The sequence below is a fragment of the Ceratotherium simum genome, chromosome 7, assembly GCF_057802395.1.
Source record: "Ceratotherium simum simum isolate JZ-2026a chromosome 7, ASM5780239v1, whole genome shotgun sequence".
NCBI lineage: Eukaryota > Metazoa > Chordata > Mammalia > Perissodactyla > Rhinocerotidae > Ceratotherium > Ceratotherium simum.
Genome location: NC_141906.1, coordinates 1,113,047 through 1,131,648, shown reverse-complemented (window position 1 = coordinate 1,131,648; position 18,602 = coordinate 1,113,047). Strand labels below are relative to the sequence as shown.

General features: G+C 36.8%; 1 protein-coding gene across 8 annotated transcripts in view; it reads left to right on the top strand.

Moving 5' to 3' along the window:
- Nucleotides 1–18,602, top strand: part of ELP4 (elongator acetyltransferase complex subunit 4) — a 240,597-nt gene that overhangs the window by 163,745 nt on the left and 58,250 nt on the right. Inside the window, exon 10 of one of the 8 annotated variants that reach the window (XM_087433048.1) lies at nt 15,341–16,987. The exons of 3 other annotated variants lie outside the window; for them this stretch is intronic. In XM_087433048.1, the coding sequence (XP_087289174.1) occupies nt 15,341–15,367 (27 nt within the window). In that variant the 3' untranslated portion in view covers nt 15,368–16,987. 4 more of the 8 variants (XM_087433047.1, XM_087433043.1, XM_087433046.1 and 1 more) reach the window with 4 other exon arrangements.

Here is an 18,602-nt window from a genome sequence, read left to right as displayed (position 1 = left end):
ACTAGAAGGATGTACAACTATCTACTGGGGCTTTGGGGAAAAAAAAGGGAGGAGTATTGGCAATAGATGTTAGCTCAGAGCCGGTCTTCCTCAGCAAAAAGAGGAGGATTAGCATGGATCTTAGCTCAGGGCTGATCTTCCTCACACACACACAAAATAATAATAATTCTAATATGTTTATTTAAAATATAATATAGTAAATACTTTGTAATCAAATACATTAGTATTTATGCAATAAAACATATGAGTAGTCTCACGAAATAGGATTAATAAAAACTGTATGTAAATAGTTTTATGTCATAGCTTTGTGTCAGTTCAGGCCAGATTTTGCCACCAAATGAGCTAAGGTTTTCAGAGTTTTTTAGATTTGTGCATTAAGGATAAAAGTTGTGGATCTGGGGCCAGCCCGTGGCTTAGCAGTTAAGTGCGCGCGTTCCGCTACTGGCGGCCCGGGTTAGGATCCCCGGCGCGCACCGACGCACTGCTTCTCCCGCCATGCTGAGGCCGCGTCCCACATACAGCAACTAGAAGGATGTGCAGCTGTGACCTACAACTATCTACTGGGGCTTTGGGGGAAAAATAAATAAACAAGTAAAAATTTAAAAAAAAAATAAAAAGTTGTGGATCTGTGTAAGGCATCTGAGGCCCAGATAAACAAGTTTTCCAATCTCTCACAGAGAGTAACAGGACCAAGTCCAGAACCGAAGTCTCTGGGTTCCCCATCCAGTCGTCCTTGGATGACAGCAGAATGACAGATTACTGAGGCAACATGGGGACATTTGTGTTCAAATTCTGACCTTTGGGAGTCATTCAGGAAAGTGTCCAATTTACAGAATGCCCCTTGGAGCTACATCATTAGTTTTACCAAGAGGACATGTTCCATGTTGCAATTTTCAAATACATCCCAGAGAAATACAGAGAACCTTTTTCTTTCTCCTCGCCTGTTTCCTTCCTCCTATAAATGGAGGAGTGAGTAGGTTTCTTCCTCTCCTCTCTGCCTCTCATCCCCGTCCTGACTCTCTTTACCTGTAAGATTTCCTTCCTCTTCACAGGATTATAGCAGAGACTTGCACATCACCCACTTTTTCCTAATGTGATTCAGCAATCACTTGAATATCCCTGAAACCTAATATGTTTTTGAAATTTCAAATAGCCATTGACTTGAGCTGCTGTATAAGAAAATAGTCTTTCCTGGATCCCATGTTTCTCCGTACCATTTTGGATATAGTTAAGGATTTTGTACTCAAGCATTTCCTTTTCCTTTTTTTAATGTCCTTTTCTTACTGGAAAAGGAAGTATTCTTGGATATTTTCAGTTATGTTGCCATTATAAGTCAGTCCATTTTGAGGGCTGAATATTATTCTCTAAACTGTTACAATTGCTTACGTGGGTTTTCAGTAAGCTTCCTGTATCTTATATCTCCTTAAATTCTTTTTGTGTGTGTGTGTGTGAGGAAGATTAGCCCTGAGCTAACATCTGTTGCCAATCCTCCTCTTTTTGCTGAGGAAGATTCGCCCTAGGCTAAGATCTGTGCCCATCTTCCTCTACTTTGTACGGGACGCTGCCTCAGCATGGCTCGACAAGCGGTGTGTCAGTGCAGGCCCGGGATCCAAAGCTACGAACCCCAGGCCGCCGCAGCGGAGCACACTAACTTAACCACTACACCACTGGGCCAGCCCCCTTAAATTCTTATTCTTTAAATCCTTTGTAAACGATTTTCTGGAAATAACTAAGAAGTGCTACAGTTTTGCTACTTAAACATCTACATGTTTAAAATAAGATTGTGTATGAGTAAAATTATGCCATTGCCTTAATTAACTTGTAATGTCATTTGATTTATCTTGGGGCAGAGATATTTGATGTCCTATTTTAAATGTATGTCAAAAACTATGGCTGTGTCTCTCAGGTTCCAAAACTGCCTTTCCCCCCTTGTCTGACGTCTTGATGGCCAGGTCAGTTACTGCCTTTCCTGTGTTTTCAGTGGCCTCTCTTAAGAGGTATAGAGATTTCAGGGTTTTGTAGATTCTAAGTATGCACATTTTTACTCTATTACTCTACATTGAGCCTTGATTATTCTTATTTTACCTAAGGTAACAAGTAATACATTTTCAATACTGATCGGTAAAGACAGTATTTTTTGAAAAATAGATGAACAAAAACATTTTATAAGTAGCATGTCAGTATACCTTTACTCCTCAGCATACATATCTTTAGTCTTTGTATATTATGGCTGAAGACTGAATATCAATTGTTAGCACATAGGGAGCAAATAATATATTGATGACTTATATTTCTGCCTGTCCTTCTAAATCTACTCTATTTAGTAAATAAAATTATAATTGCATTTCCAAAAGTGACCTTTTTAGTCTCTTGTAATTGCATAACATGTACCTGGGATTATAATATACTTACACATGCTAAGACAGAAGGGCTTTAAGCACTAACGTTCTGAGATTTTAATGAAATAATTAGTCTTGAATTAAAAATGTACATAGAAGGAGAGGGGAATGTAGAGTCATTGTTTAATGGGTACAGAGTTTCAGTTTTGGATGATGGAAAAATTCTTGAGGTGGATGGTAGTGATGATTGTAAAATGGCGTGAATGTACTTAACGACACTGAAATGTACACTTAAAAATGGTTGAATGTTAGGTTTTATGTTATATATATTTTACCAAAATATGTATTTAAAATCTGATTCATAGTTTTTCATCTGTAGATGACTCTTGCTTGTCATAGACGTTAGCTAGCTTTTAAGTCTTTAACCATAACAGGTACTATTTTTTCATTTAATATATGTTACATGCTTATTCTATGTTAAGTGGACATTCTGGGTGTAAAAAATTCCTGAAGGTTTTTTTCTTTTTTTTGCTGAGGAAGATTCGCCCTGAGGTAACAATCTGTTGCCAGTCTTCCTCTATTTTGTATGTGGGTTGCCACCACAGCATGACTGACGAGTGGTGTAGGTCCACGCCAGGGATCCGAACCCGCAACCCTGGGCTGCTGAAGTGGAGCACGCAAACTTAACCAGTAGGCCATGGGGCCGGCCCCTGAAAGTTATTCTTTTAATTGACTCCAGCCTTTTTTTAACCATGTGACCTTGTATAAGGTACTCCACCCCTCTAAACTTAGGTTTTCTTATGTATAAAATAAAGATAATAATACTTATTCAAAACGTTGTTAAAGGAGTAATTAATATAAAAATTTTTATTGGGAAAATGAATACTATTCATGTAAAGCACTTAGCACACAATGAAGTGCATAGAAAACACTCAAGAAGTTATAGCAGCCAGCACTTGCATTAAACATTGCAGATGAATTAACACACCAGCTGCTTGCAATTCTGGGGGGTGTTTTGGGGCTGCGTGTATGGGTTACTCTGAGAGTCATTGCCTGAAGTCTCTTGGTTTCCTCTGTTTAGTTGACTTGCTAAACATGACACATCAGAGGATCCTGTGACCCTATGTTTGGTCTCCTAGGACCCCTTCAGCTTCCCAGCCTTGCACCAGTGGCTTAGTCAACCAGCTTGCTAAGCCAGGGGAACAGAGAAAGAAGACAGGCATGCACTGTGCTGGATTTCCATGGAACCACCCCTCTACCCAACTGTCCCCAGAGGGCCTGAAACAGCTCTAACACCTTTCGGATTTAGAGAGCCTCTTTATTGGTAGAGGCTGTGGGACTGCAAGTTTTAAGCAATTACTATTGATCGAAAAGGTTAACCAGTGTTTTTCGAAGTATGAATGTGCTATTTTTAACATAATTTATATACTCATACCCTGCTTCATTCCTGAGAGCATTTGAGGCAGTTACCTAATTGCTGTTATCACCATTTTACTGAAGTGCAAAATAACTAGACAAGATGGAACCTCAGAAGTTTGCCGCCTCAGTCTCTTTTCCAGGCCCCTTGTGCCTTGGCTGTGGTTACCCAGCTACCCTAGACCAAGCCTCTGATGTCTCTGGTGGTATATTCCGGTGGTAACCAGTATTTCACATCCTGTTTTTTGAGGAAATCAAAGTATTTTCTGATTGAAAAAGAATTAGTACATTTGTTTTTTTTCTTTTAGTTAATATGCCCTCTCGTAAATTAATTCTCAAATTGTTTAAAACTGAAGGCAAGGAACATGGAGGAAAATGGAAATAGAATGAAACAGCTAAATATGTCAGCTTTCACGTATTTAAGTTCAAAAACTTAAAATTCAAAAATGTTGTATGTGCTCACATACCCAGCACTCTACTGAAACTAAAGCACACTACTGAAATCTGATAGGAACAGTGTTATAAAGCCTAATGGTATTTTATGGCCCGTGCCATCTGGGTGTTTGTTCTGCCTACAATAGTAATGGAGTATTCAAAAAGACAATACATTCGGTTTGCAATGCAATCATCTTATCCCAAATGCATCAAGGCAAATTATCTCTTATCACTTCAGATCCCGGTCTTGTATTGTGGATTTTTATATCTGTTTGAAAATAGAAAAACTTCTCAGTTTCTAAAAAACCATATGTGGTTGATTCAAACAGAAGGCACAGAACTGCTGTTTTTATTTCTTGAAACAAATTCTAATTTAGATGAAAGAAAATACTGTAATGTTTAGTGTACAATAGTATATGACTTAAAGATTGTCTATGAGGTCTAAAAATTAAGGCTTTCAAAATCACCATATAAATGTACCTATAATTTAATTGCTTTATTGTTAGGAACTTTAAATTGAGACAAACATAGATTTAAAAACTATTGCTGTACAGACTTGAAACATGCAGTGCAGAATCTTCCTATTTGACATTTTAATAATTTGTCAGAAAAATATTACAAAGGTTAAAATTTCTCTGCAACTGTAGTCTAGTGATTATCTATCTTAAGATAATGACGGTTATGTCTTATTTTTAAATGTTTTTCTTTCAAAATAAAAAATAGGCCACCATTATCAAAACGTCTATTAATTTCTCTAAAGACAAGAAATATGTATTAAATTAATCTTTGTGATTTTAAACATCACAAATGTTTGACAATTCTGCATCTTAAATTTTCAGAATGATGTATTTCTATACATAACATAATATTTAATCCCACATAGACATAATTTTGTATATGTACATATACGAAATAAACTTTACAATTCATGTTAGTAGGAATACTGTCTAATATCCTTGATATTCAACTGAAGATTGTCAACTGCTCAAAGTCTTCATTTTACCAGGTATATCTATTGAAAATAAACTTTTATATACAACAAATATAAATCATCTTTGTGTGTCATAATTGTGTAAAATTTAATGAACTCATGTATCAATACTTCCCTTTATTCTATAACAATATATTATTTTATAATGTCTTCTATGATTCACATATGTTCATATAATTCCATGTTTTGTAGTAATTGATTCTACTTTAATAGTTGATGCTGCTTTTTTTCTTTAAATTATGCAACTAATACATGACTAATTCTGTATTAGTTTCCTATTGTTGCTGTACCAAATTAACACATATTAAGTGGCTTTAAATAACTCGAATTTATTACATTATAGTTCTAGAGATTGGAAGTCCAAAATCAGTCTGAAGGGACCAAAATCAAGATATCAGCAGGGCTAGTTGCTTCCGCAGGCTCTGGAGGAGAATCTATTTCTTGCCTTTTCCAGTTCTAGAGGCTGCCAGCATTCCTTAGTTTATGGCCACATCATATTGCCTTCCTCTGACTTTGGCCCTCCTGCCTTCCTCTTATGAGGTGTCGTGGTTTCGCCGGGCCCAGGACAGCCCAAGACAGTCTCTCTATCTAGGACCCTTAATTTAATACCATCTGAGAAGTCCCTTTCGCCATGTGTAACACATTCATGAGTTCCAGGGATGAAAGACATAGATATCTTTGGGGGTAGGCAGTGGCATTATACAGCCACCACGCATACTTCTATCTTTTAGTTTTAATTCCTTAAAATAGCGTTGTTCTCTTTTGCCACAGGCCTTTGCACTTGCTATTGAGTCTTCCTGGAGTACGTTTTACCTTTTCCCCTCCTGGCTAATTCTTCCTGCAGCTCCCAGAGTAATTTCTCCCACAGGGAAACCTTCCACAACCTCTCTGACTGAACAGATTTCTCCTCTTACATACCCTCAAAGCACCATGTACTCTTCATAACACTCAGCAGTGTATTATTTTTATGTTTACTGGTGTGATTCTTTGATTCAAATTTTTGACCCTAATATGCTCTATAAACTCTGCAAGGGCAGGCACCATGAGTTTGTCATTTTTTCTTACCTTTGTAACCCCATTGCCTATTCAGTGGCCTACATATATGAAAGGAATGAATAGTCTTAGCATATTTCATATTAGGTTTATTCCTAAATATATCATGAGATTCCTTTCTAACTATCGTGAATGGGATCCTTTTTTTGTTTCATTACATTTTTGTGTTGATGCTTAATGGTGGTCTTGTATCTAGCCACCCTACTGAGTCATCTCATCAATGCTAATAGTTTCTCAGTTGGGTCTCTTAGATTTTATAGGTAGATGATCATATTGTCTACAAATAATGATCATTTGTCTCTCCCTTTCTGATATTTATATGTTTTATTTCTTTTTATTGTGTCCAGTTGCATTGTCCAGGGCTTGCAGTACAGTGTTAAATGTATTGGTGAAATTGGGCATCAGTCTTTGTTCCTGATTTTAATATAATTTTATGTATTGCCTTACCATGAAAAAAATTTGTTTTAGATATTTGGTAGATATGATTTTTCAGTTAAAATATGTTTCCTTCTATTTTCTAGCTTATGAAGAGTTTCTAATTGAGTATTTTTTCTGTTTATTTGTCTCCTTCAGTCTTTTGCTGTAGTGAATTCCTGCTCTTAACCAGGTTGTTTCCTCCCTGCCGTTCTCTTTCCTCATGTCTTCTGAAATGCCTGTTTCACAGATGTTGAAGTTTCTGGATCTAGTGTCCATATTCCTTAACTTTTCTCTATTTGATTTTATTTGCCCTTTTGATTTATATTCTGGGAGAATCCCTGTACTCTATCTTCCAGCCCATTAATTTCTTCCTCAGTTGTGCCCCTTCTCTTAGTCAATTGAACTTTTTTTGTGTGTGAGGAAGATCAGCCCTGAGCTAACATCCGATGCCAATACTCCTCTTTTTGCCGAGGAAGATCGGCCCTGGGCTAACATCCGTGCCCATCTTCCTCTACTTTATATGGGACGCCGCCATAGCATCCCTTGAGAAGCGGTGCATCAGTGCGCGCCCGGGATCCGAACCTGTGAACCCCGCGCCACCACAGCGGAGCACGTGCACTTAACCGCTACGCCGCCGGGCCAGCCACTGAACTTTTTTTTTGACAGTCATATTCTTATTTTCCGTGTTTTCTAGTTGGTTCTTTTCCTCACAGGCTTTCTTACCCATTCGAGGATATAGTTCTGTAAAGCTTTCTTCTGTGTGCCTTGTAAACTGTGTCCTTAGAGATAAATTCTGTTTGTTGGGTATCCATGGGTACCTAAATGTTTAAATGTTGGGTGATTCTTGACTAGGCTCTTGTCTTTGTATTTAAGATGAATATGGATCACGTATGGATCTATTTCTTTTTGCTGCAGCCCATCTTAATCTGCCTCTGGAGTTAGAGGGAATGGACAAGACCTGCTCCCAGGTGGAAATACAGTGGTTGTCTTCTGGGAGTGGGTTTCCTTGTGCCTTCGGGAATTTAGTGGCTACCTGGGGTCATTGTCCTAGTTCTTGAATTATATTTTTAAAGAATTTCTAAAAAATAAATAAATAAGGATTTCTGTCAGTAATGGAGACTAGTAAACCAATAACTCCATGTTTTATTCCTGTATTCTCATTGTTTTTAGTAATTTGTTTTCTGATTTCTCATTTATTTGTCTTGACTACTTTCTTTTCTGTTTCTTAATGCTTAGTGTTATCCTCTGGGCAATTTCTTCCTTTGTTCTTGAAACACAACAAAGCCATTAAAGAGTTCTATCTTATCTCAGATATTTTTTATCTAAACCCATGAAATGTAACTCTGATATTTAAATTTAGATTTTAAAATTTTAGCAGCTTGCAATTCAAGGCATAATTTAAAAAGTCATTTCTCAGTTATCTACAAGTGTATTATCCACATTTCAGATTATCTGCATCAAAGATTTCCAGTTTTTATTGACGATGTCAGATCATTTCCTCAACCAAGGATCTTTTCATTTAAGTATTGTATGACATATCTAAAATAGTCAAACTTGGGGCTGGCCCGGTGGCCTAGTGGTTAAGTGCACGCGCTCTGCTGCTGGCGGCCCAGGTTCGGATCCTGGGCGCGCACTGACGCAGCACTTGTCAGGCCATGCTATGGCGGCGTCCCACATAAAGTGGAGGAAGATGGACACGGATGTTAGCTCAGGGCCAGTCTTCCTCAGCAAAAAGAGGAAGATTGGCATGGATGTTAGCTCAGGGCTGATCTTCCTCACAAAATAAAATAAAATAAAATAGTCAAACTCATAGAAGCAGAGAATAGAATGGTGGTTGCCAGGGGCCAGGGGTGGGGAAAATGGGGAGTTGTTGCTCAATAGTTATAAAGTTTCTTTTATGCAAGATAATAAATTCTGTATATCTGCTGAACACCATAGTACCTACACTTAACAATACTGTATTGTTCACTTTAAAATATGTTGAGGATAGATTTCATGTTAAGTGTTCTTATCGCAAAAAAAAAAAAAATCACAAGGAAATGTTTGGAGGTGATGGATGTGTTTAGTACTTCAATTGTGGTGATGGTATCATGCGTGTATGTATATGTCCAAACTCATCAAGATGTAGACATTAAATGTGTGTGGTTTTTTAGTAGGTCAATTATACGTCAAGAAAGCTAAATAAATAAAATACTTATTTACTATAATCTAGCTAGATCTAGAATAGAAAAAGTTATAAATTAATTCCAGTAAAGGTGAGAGTCAGCACATTTATAAACTGGCACTTTTTTAAGCTCTGACTTCAACTAGTACATCAGTACACATGCTCTAAGAGATGATGCTGGTTTTTCCCAGCGTGGGAAAGAAGACTTAAGCAGTGAAGTTGCAGAAGCCAGCTAACGTCTAACTTCTTTCTAAGAAAGCCACAAGGAAACAATGCTGCAGCATGTTCTGAATCAAATATACTTTTTTCTTTAAGCTGCTCTTTTGGATTACCTATGCCTAAAATCTCCACTGCGAGTGTAACTGATCCAGTAAGTGTGCAAGGAAAGTTGTGATTTATTCACAATTTTGTTTGAAATAAAAATGTGGCTTATTTCCCCATTTTCCTTTTACATCTGAAATTAAAACGTAGACTTTTCTGTGGCAGCACATCCTCTTGGTCTTTAAAATATTTGAAACCTAACTCCAAGTCTATAAAAGGGAGTCCTTGATTAATTGATTTTATTAAATTTCCTACTGTGTAACAATTCTCTGATCTGTGCATCCTATTATTGAATATTTTCAGTATTTGAGTCAAAATCATTGGAGTGAAAGAATCTAAGCTCAAAATGGACAATTGCTGGTGTGAGGTTCCCCCAGACCCAAGTGTCCTGAATAGGAAAACAACATGCATACAACAACCTGGTGCCAGTTGGGAATAAGATGAAAAGTGGTGTTGGAAACTAGATTAGAGATACCTTTACCCAAGATTTTCGATCCAAGGGTCTCTGTCTGCAAGAAAAGTCTTTGGGGGCTGATTAAGTTTGTGGTGAGAACAGGGAAGTGTAATGCCTACTGAAAGGGCCAGGTAAGTGTTGAGTGTTAAGTGCCTGGTATGTGCAAACGACTGATACTAAACCCCTCTGAATGTAGTCCCTGTCTCCAGGAAAGGGTTTATCCTTGTTGTCAATAGACCCCGCTTCGGTGTTTGCAGACATGGATTTTCGACTCAGCTCTGCCACTTACTAGTTGTCTGACTTTAAGCAAGTATCTTCGTCTAATTCTGAGTCCCTTTTTCCTCTTCTTGAGTAAAATGAGGTAATAATAAAAATATCTACCTTGTTCTAAGGATTAAATGATAAAATACATGTGAATTGTCCGGTACAAAAACTGGCACATCTTAAATACTCAATTTATGTTAGCTACAACAATAAGTATCATTATTACTGTAGTCTAGTATGGGAAACAAGATTTACACCCCGGATAAGTCAAATGCCAATTTAAGATGATAATTAAATTATTAGTTATTACTGTACATATACCAAGAATGCTATGGGAAATAAGGCTTCTCTGATCACACATATAAACAGTGTACACGTGCACACTCCCTTAGCAAGCTGTTTGTTGCCTTCCTTGTGCTTATAACAATCTTTAATCTTTATTACTAGCCTCTTATCTGTCTTCCCCACTACACTGTAGGCTCTTTTTAGTGCGGGACCATGTTTCTTTTATTCATTCCTTGCATCCCCAGCACCCTGATACAGAGTAGGCACTCAAATATTTGCTGAGTATATGAATTAGAGAGAGGGGAAATTATTGTTGGCCAGCATTAGCAGAGCAGCATTGTGGGGAATATGAAATTGAAATGGGTCTTGAAAAATGAACAGGATTTAAATGGACAGAAAGAGGCAAAAATGCATTTTGGGTTGGGGTTGAAAGAAAAATATGTTAATAGACATGAAATAACTGAAACACAATGAGTAGACACAATAAGTAAGAATGGAGTCATTTAATTTTAGAGGAAAGGAGACCATTGAAATAAACTTTTCACACCTCTCCATTTTACAGATGAGAAAAATAAGCCCCAGATAATGACAGAATCAGGATTAGAATCCATGGCTTTTCTATATCTTGTAACTAACAGAGTTTATAGCATAATAGGGAAGCTGTGACTTTGGGCTGTCAGTTCCATGGAGGAGGAATTAGATGGGGAGGTAGCTATAAGCAAGGAGCCTACTTAGGAAAGAATTGTGATAATCCAGGCCCACAGTGATAAGGGAAACAAGAGATAGAGCAAGAGGAGATGGACATTATGTTTTATCATGCTCTTTTAGATTGGATTTGAATATTTATGGTTACAGTAAACAGGGGGCCAAGGAAAAAACTGGTGAAGGTCGATGCAGTGCATACAACACTCTGGGGTACTGACACTGAAGTCTATTGTGTAACCCTTGAACCCTACATAAATATAAAAAGCAAAATGTGCTTTATTTGTAGATATTCCTTGCAGAAAAGCAAACCGGTTCCATAAAACCTAGAGATAATCAAGAACTTATGTGGGATGCTTTTGAAAACGAAGGCACCGTGTGTGCTGTGGTGAGTGTGAGGTCCCCTCCTAACAAAGCGCGTGCAGAGGAGCCGCAGACAGACAGACCTCTCCCAAGTGGCTGATGGTTCTGACAGCAGCATAAAGCCATCTTCCAGAGCCGGTAATTCAGCCAGGCCCCTCTGAATCATTTCCTCCATAAATTGTCTTTAGTGGGAATACAAGAAAAAGCACCAGTGAACTAATAATTATCTCCTCTTTGTCATCAGAGTGGCCTAGGTTAGGAAAATGCTACCTTAAAATTAATTTCATCTTTTTTTAATCTACCTGGAATTATTGTTATTCTTTTCTTAAAATATAGCACATTTGTATGTGATCTGTTTTTCTTACATATGTATGGATCCAGAAAGGCAGTATGATGGTAAAGATCAATATGTACCTCAGAATTATTTTAGACTCTCTCTATAATTTTTTAAATCAAATATTTTGATCAAATTAACCATGTTAGTCTTATATTTAATAGACTGATAAATACAGCTTTAGTCTTTTTATTATTTTTCTTCTCTTCACTTAAAAAAAATGATATTACATAATGAATTAAATCATAAACCTACAAATTAAAAACTGGCCCATACTACAACTTCATATTAATGATGCAGCTGATGAAAGTAAGTATCAATAACCTAAAGATGCATAGTGCTGGGGACAAAGGTGGCATTTTACATTTTTATTAACACTTGTAATTTTCTCCTGCTTGATTTCTTTTAGGCCAAGCCCAATTTCTTCTAAACCATGGGTCAGTGAGCTCATGCTGATTCTCATGAGTGATGGGCTTGGTTCTGCAAAGATATCACCAACTGCCAAGACCTAGGTCCAGCTACCATCATTGCGAACAACCTAGAATAGAAAAGCATGAATTTGAATGCATTATTTCCTTTAATTTCCCTAACCTTGGCAATCCTGGACACCATCAGAATGGTGTATATTTGTGAAACATTACATTTTTAAATGTTATTAATGTGGTAGTAACAAAATAGCATAAAACAAGCAAAATGTTCTGTTATATGTATTTGTTGTCTTTCCTTGATAAACATCATAGGGAGAAAAAACAATACATTTAATTTAGATAGTCTTAATAACATAAACTTTTGTATTTAGTAAATGATCTCTTAGCCAAATGTCAGTTTAAGAACAAGCGGATTTTACGAGAATATGATAACAAATCTGCTTTAGTAGCTTTTCTACATCCTCCCAAATGAGAACAATATTATATTAATAAATCATAAGAGGCTTCTATAAGCTTGATAAATAAGTATATTTAAAATATAAGTTAGAAAAGGATTTGTTTAAACACTTTCAATAAGTCTTTATCATACTATTCTAGTGATGTCAAATACAATTTTCATTTTTAAAAGATTTTACTTAGAAATTTAATCTTTGAAAATATTAATAACAGCTTACAGCAGGTAAGCTATAAAATAACACTGGATGCTGTCTGTTTAGTTTCTGGTTGAAAAGGCACAGCAGTACTTTAGTTCATTACCTTTGAAAAAAACAGTAACAAGATAATACAGCTGCCTCTGATTAAGATGTAAATTCTTTCTAATTAGAATGTAAATTCTTACATTTAAATGAAGACATCAATTGTCAGGATGCCATATGATATCTTATTCCACCTTGCCTGAATGAAGCCCTCACTGCTCGTCTATGGCACTAAAATAGTTTTGCAATCCCTTTGTTCTCTGATTCTTGTAATATTCTCTCTTCATGTTCCCTTTTCACATTGCTTTTGTTTGTTTTCCCCTTGCATCTGATATTGTTGTGCCTTGGGATTTTGCAGAAATTTGGAATGAAAATTGAGTTCAGTCAGTGCCAGTATTTGCTTGTGCCTCAATTACTTCTGCTGAATTTTCCTCAATGCAAATCAGGCAGGTTGCATAAAGTGGTGCATGTATTTGAAATAATTAATTTTCCGTAAAATGATGGATCAAGTCCAATCAACCTTCATGAAATCTAAATAATAGAATAGAGAATTAGAAATTAATTAACATTTTGTGTTGTTAATGCTTTTAGTATAAACTAGCAATCGTAAGTTTTACTGTTGATTCTAACTTTTTCTTGATTAAATGTTGATGAAAACCTTCTGCCTCAATCATTTCTTGCCGGAAATATGCTAACAAGGAATCTTCTATCAATAACATTGAAGCGAAGCTTTCAAAGATTCTATAAGCAATTAATCAGGAAGTTGAATTATTCCTGCTTCTCTTTACTGAGCAATAGTGAAAGTTTTATCTTGAATAATGCACACTAGTCCATAGAAATCTTCTGCTATACTGGATAAGGGCATGGTATCACACCTTTCTTTTACATCATGTTTCTTCAACCAAGGGGTATAACTCGAGAGGCAAACCATCTCAACCCAGCACAGTGCCAGGGAGGAGAAACCTGGAAATTTGGAAAGAATCTTTACAGATAGAAGGGTGCCTCTCCTAGTTTTTTTTTTAAACTTTTTATTGTAGAAAATTTCAAACATGCACAAAGGTAGAGCTAATATAATGAACCCCTGTGTACCCATCAAACATCATCAGTCATCAAGGAGCAAAACATACAAAACTGAAATAATAATGACTAACATGCAGATAATAGAGAAGAATGTGCAAGAGAAAATGCAGTTGGAGAATACGAGTGCTATGGATGCTTAGAGAAAACTAGTTTGTGCTGAATGGGCGGAGAAGAAGAGAAAGAACATTCTAGGCAGAGTTGAGATGCTGTAAGAAAAGTTGTGGGAATGAGCAGAATCTGTGATAGTATAGAAGAGACTAGCGTGCGTTGATTACAAGTTTCACGTTTGTATGTAAAACTAGTTAAGTGTGGTAAGATGGAGGGATTTGAGAGCCAGGCAATGCATTTTAGTACTAATTGGCCAAAGAAGTATTTTAGGCCTTGGAGTGACAGTGTCAAAAATACCTTCCCTTTGTCCAAACAAGAATCTCTCCTGTTGTAATTAAAGTTCTTTCCTTTTCTCCTCTGATCATGTCTACAAATAGAAGGACATTTCTAGTGACTAAAAAATAAATTGCAAAGAAAAATTGTTTTGTATCTAGCCTAGCTAATTAAAAATAAATGTTAGTAATAAATCTGTAATGATGAATTTTACTTTATTGCATTTTACTAGACTTCTATACTCAATATAATCAAAGAAATATCACTTGTTATTAAGTGGTTTAAAACCACAATATATTTGTGTTTCAAGTTTGTGGTATTACTTACATACAACATTAGTTTCTCATTGCTGCTGTAACAAATTACCACAAACTTAGTGGCTTAAACAATACAAATTTATTTTCTTACACTTTTGGAGGACAGAAATCCAAAATGAGTCTTATGGGGCTAAAATCAAGGTGTCAGCAGGGGTGAGTTCCTTCTGGCAGCTCCAGGGGAGAATCCATTTCCTTGCCTTTTCCCACTTCTAGAGGCCACTTGCATTCCTTGGCTCATGACCCCATTCCTCCATCTTCCAAGCCTACAACATTGGGCTGAGTCCTTTTAAGTTGCCATCTCTCTGGGTCTCTCTTCTACTTCTCGCTTTCACTTTTAAGAACTCTTGTGATTACGTTGCGTCCACTGGGATAACCCTGGATAATCTCCCGATTTTGTGGTCAACTGTTTAGCAACATGAATTCCATCTGTAGTCTTAATTCCCCTTTGCAGTGTAAAGCAGCATATTACAGGTTCCAGGGATTAGGATGTGGACATCCTTGAGGGACCGTTATACTGCCTAGCATACATTTCTTTCATATCTGCTCATCTCATTGACCATAGAGACAGAAATACTTCATTGGCTCAGAAAGGAATTGTTTCTCTGATTTAAAATAACATTTATCATTTTGATGACTTTGAGAAAAATAAAAAATAGAAATTAGATTAAATATTACAAATCACAGTTACACAACCAAATATAAGCATTCTTACAAAACTGTATACTAAAATCAGTCATTGTGGATGTGCGCAAAAAGTTGTGTTTCAAAGAGTAAGAAGCTAGCATTTTTTGAGTACTTACTATGTGGCAGACACTGTAATAAATATTTTAGAGATATTATTGCCTTTTAATCTTTAAACACCCCTATAATTAAGTATATTTTCCTCCTTTTAATGATAAAGAAGCTGAAGCTGGAAGACTTGAGGTAACTTCCCAGAAGACACACAATTAGTGAGAGATCTCCAAGTCCTCGTACTCCACCGTGCTGAGTTCTGTGAAATGTCAGCGGTATCCATCACTCAAGAAACATTTTTTTCAGTATTGATTAAGATCAAGGCATTCAAAGTATTATGGAATCAACAAGCAAGTATGAGACAAAATCCCTGCCTTCAAGGAATTTGTAATCTCGAAATAAGTTTTAGAAGTAAGGTGAAAACATGGGGAAGTAGTATAGCATAGCGTTTTAGGATGGATTCGGACAGCTTGGGTTAAAATTCTGCTCTTTTACAACTTAATCTGTTACTACATGTGAGCCTTCCCTTCCTTCCTCACAAGGTTGTTACGGAGATTAACTACACATCAAATCACTTAGCCCAGGATCTGGCACAGAGCAAGCTCTCAGTAAATGGTAGCTGCTGTTATTGTAATAAAATTCTAACAGTACAAAGGCTGAGTTAATGATTACCCAGCCAAGGGACATAGGCGTTAGTGGAAGAAAAGCTATTGTCAAATGAATGATTTCATGTTAAACTTGCAGGCATATACAAGGATTTCTTGTGTTTGTGAAGCTCATGACTGGCAGTATGGTGTAGTGGTTAAATGCATTAGCTCTGGAGAAGAATGTCTGGTTTCAAATTCCATCTCTTTAATAATTTGTCTGTGCCTCAATTAGTTTCCTCATTTGTAAAATGGGGATAAGTATAGTACCTACATCATGGGGCTGATGAAAGGATTAAATGAGTATGCAAAATGCTTAGAAAACTATGCGGCATGTACTGGGTGCCACCTAAGTCTCACTGTTAGTATCAAGGATACACCTGGTGTTGCCATTGTCTACCAGCATACACCATGCTCAGCGAGCCATCGTGGTTGACAGTGATAGTAAAGAATACACCTCGTCTCAGTTTCACACAGCTATATAAGTGATTTGCACAGCTGGACAACATCACCAGTAGGATGGACATTGTACAAGGATCTATCATGTGCCTGCAGTGTAGCTGGCAGTATGCCTTGGGTAATACAAAATGGCAACACTCTCCATTTCTGTAAACCTCCCTGACCAGGTGAGGAGACAAAACCGATGGTGGATGAAATAGACTAATTAAGTGCTAACATGAGGATTAAACTGCCTCCAAGTGCGGTAGGAATTCAGAGAAAGGAGAAATCACTATGGATCATGTCACCTTCTAGAGAAAGTAGGACTTGAATGAGGCATGGAATGATGGGTGGGATTTTATGGACTGGTGAGAAGATAATGGACAGTTCTGAATATAAGAAACTGCCCCGAGCCTGGAGCCTCATGCATCTTTTGTTCTAACCTCTCTCCCCAACTCATTAAGTAAACAGCAGCAAAGAAAGGAAAAGTGAGTGAGGAAGCCACAGATGCCACAAGCCCGTGGAGTCATAAATAAATGCTTTTTCTACTGAAGGGATTTAAGAACAAGGGATCGGTGGATAGAATTTAGAGGTTCCAGGAACTTGGGGGTAAGAGAAATTTACATCTTTATTTTCACTAACCTCCCACTGAAATTTAGTTTTCTTTTTCTTTCTTTCTTTCTTTTTTTTTTTTGCTGAGGAAGATCCACCCTGAGCTAACATCTGTTGCCAATCTTCCTCTTTTTTGGGGGGAGGGGGGCTTGAGGAAGATTCGCCTTGAGCTAACATCTATGCCAGTCTTCCTCTATGTTGTGTGTGGGTCACCACCACAACATGGCTGCCAACGAGTGGTGTAGGTCCACGCCTGGGAACGGAACCCGGGCTGCTGAAGCGGAGCGTGCTGAACTTAACCACTACGCCACGGGGGCCAGCCCCCAAATTTAGTGTTTTCTTAATCATGAATATAGGCAACAGACCACAGTCGCATTAGCAGTAACCATGACTTTATCATCAGGAGAAATCACAGATTTTTTCATGTAAGATTATAACTATGCAGGTATCTCAAAATATCATTTATATTCTTCTCCTTTGGTAAATATTTGGCCCACCGCTACTCTTGTTATTTAATAGTTAACAAAAAAGCACAGATATTATTATATCAAAAATGAATTTGTTTATTATTTGATAACATTCCAATGCAATTTGTTTCCTTTGTAGTCCAGTGTATTTTACTTTATACATTTAAAAGCATTATTCGGGAAAGGGGTTCATAGGTTTTAGCACATTGACAAAGGAGTCCGTGGCACTAGGATAATGCTTCTATTTATGGACCTGGGAATATATTAGTTTTTTTGGTAACCACATCCATAGTTGACTCATTCTGAATTTACAGTCAACTAAAATCCCTTTTTTTAACATGTTAGTTTAGGCTATATTTATTCCTTAATATAGGCAACCAACGTTACTCTCCAGCCAGTGGCTGGAACTGATTGACAAATACCATGAAATTCTTAGAGCAGCATTTTATAAATATTTCTACCTACCTGAATATGGAACTTAGTATTAACCAGGCAAGGTGATATCTTACAAGATATTTTCTATATGCAGATATATCTGCCAAACAAACATTATATATTTCTTTTTTTTCCCAGTTTTATTAAGATATAATTGACATATAACATTGTATTAGTTTAAGGTATAAAACATAATGATTTGATATATGTATATTTTGTGAAATGGTTACCACAGTAAGTTTAGTTAACATCCATCACCTCACATAGTTAAAAAAAATTTTTTTCTTGTGATTTCTTTTCTTCTTCTTCTTTCTTCTTTTTAAGGTTTACTCTCTTAGCAGCTATCAAATATACGTGCAGTATTGTTAACTATAGTCACTATGCTGTACATTAGATCCCCAAAATTTATTTGTCTTATAACTTTAAGTTTGTACCTTTTGACCCCCTTCACCCATTTCCCTCACCCTTCAGCCCTCACTTCTGGCAACCACCAATCTGTTCTCTGTTTCTGTGAGTTCAGTTTTTTTAGATTCCACATGTAAGTGAGATCCTACAGTGTTTGTCTTTATCCATCTGACTTATTTCACTTAGCACAATGGCCTCAAGGTTCATCCATGTTGTCACAAATGGCAGAATTTCCTTCTTTTTTATGGCTGAATAATATTCCATTGTGTATATATATATACTACATTTTCTTTATCCATTCATCCATCAGTGGACACTTAGGTTGTTTCCATGTCTCAGCTATTGTGAAAAAATGCTACAATGAACATGGGAATACAGATATCTCTTTGAAGTACTGACTTCATTTCATTTGGGTGTATATCCAGAAGAG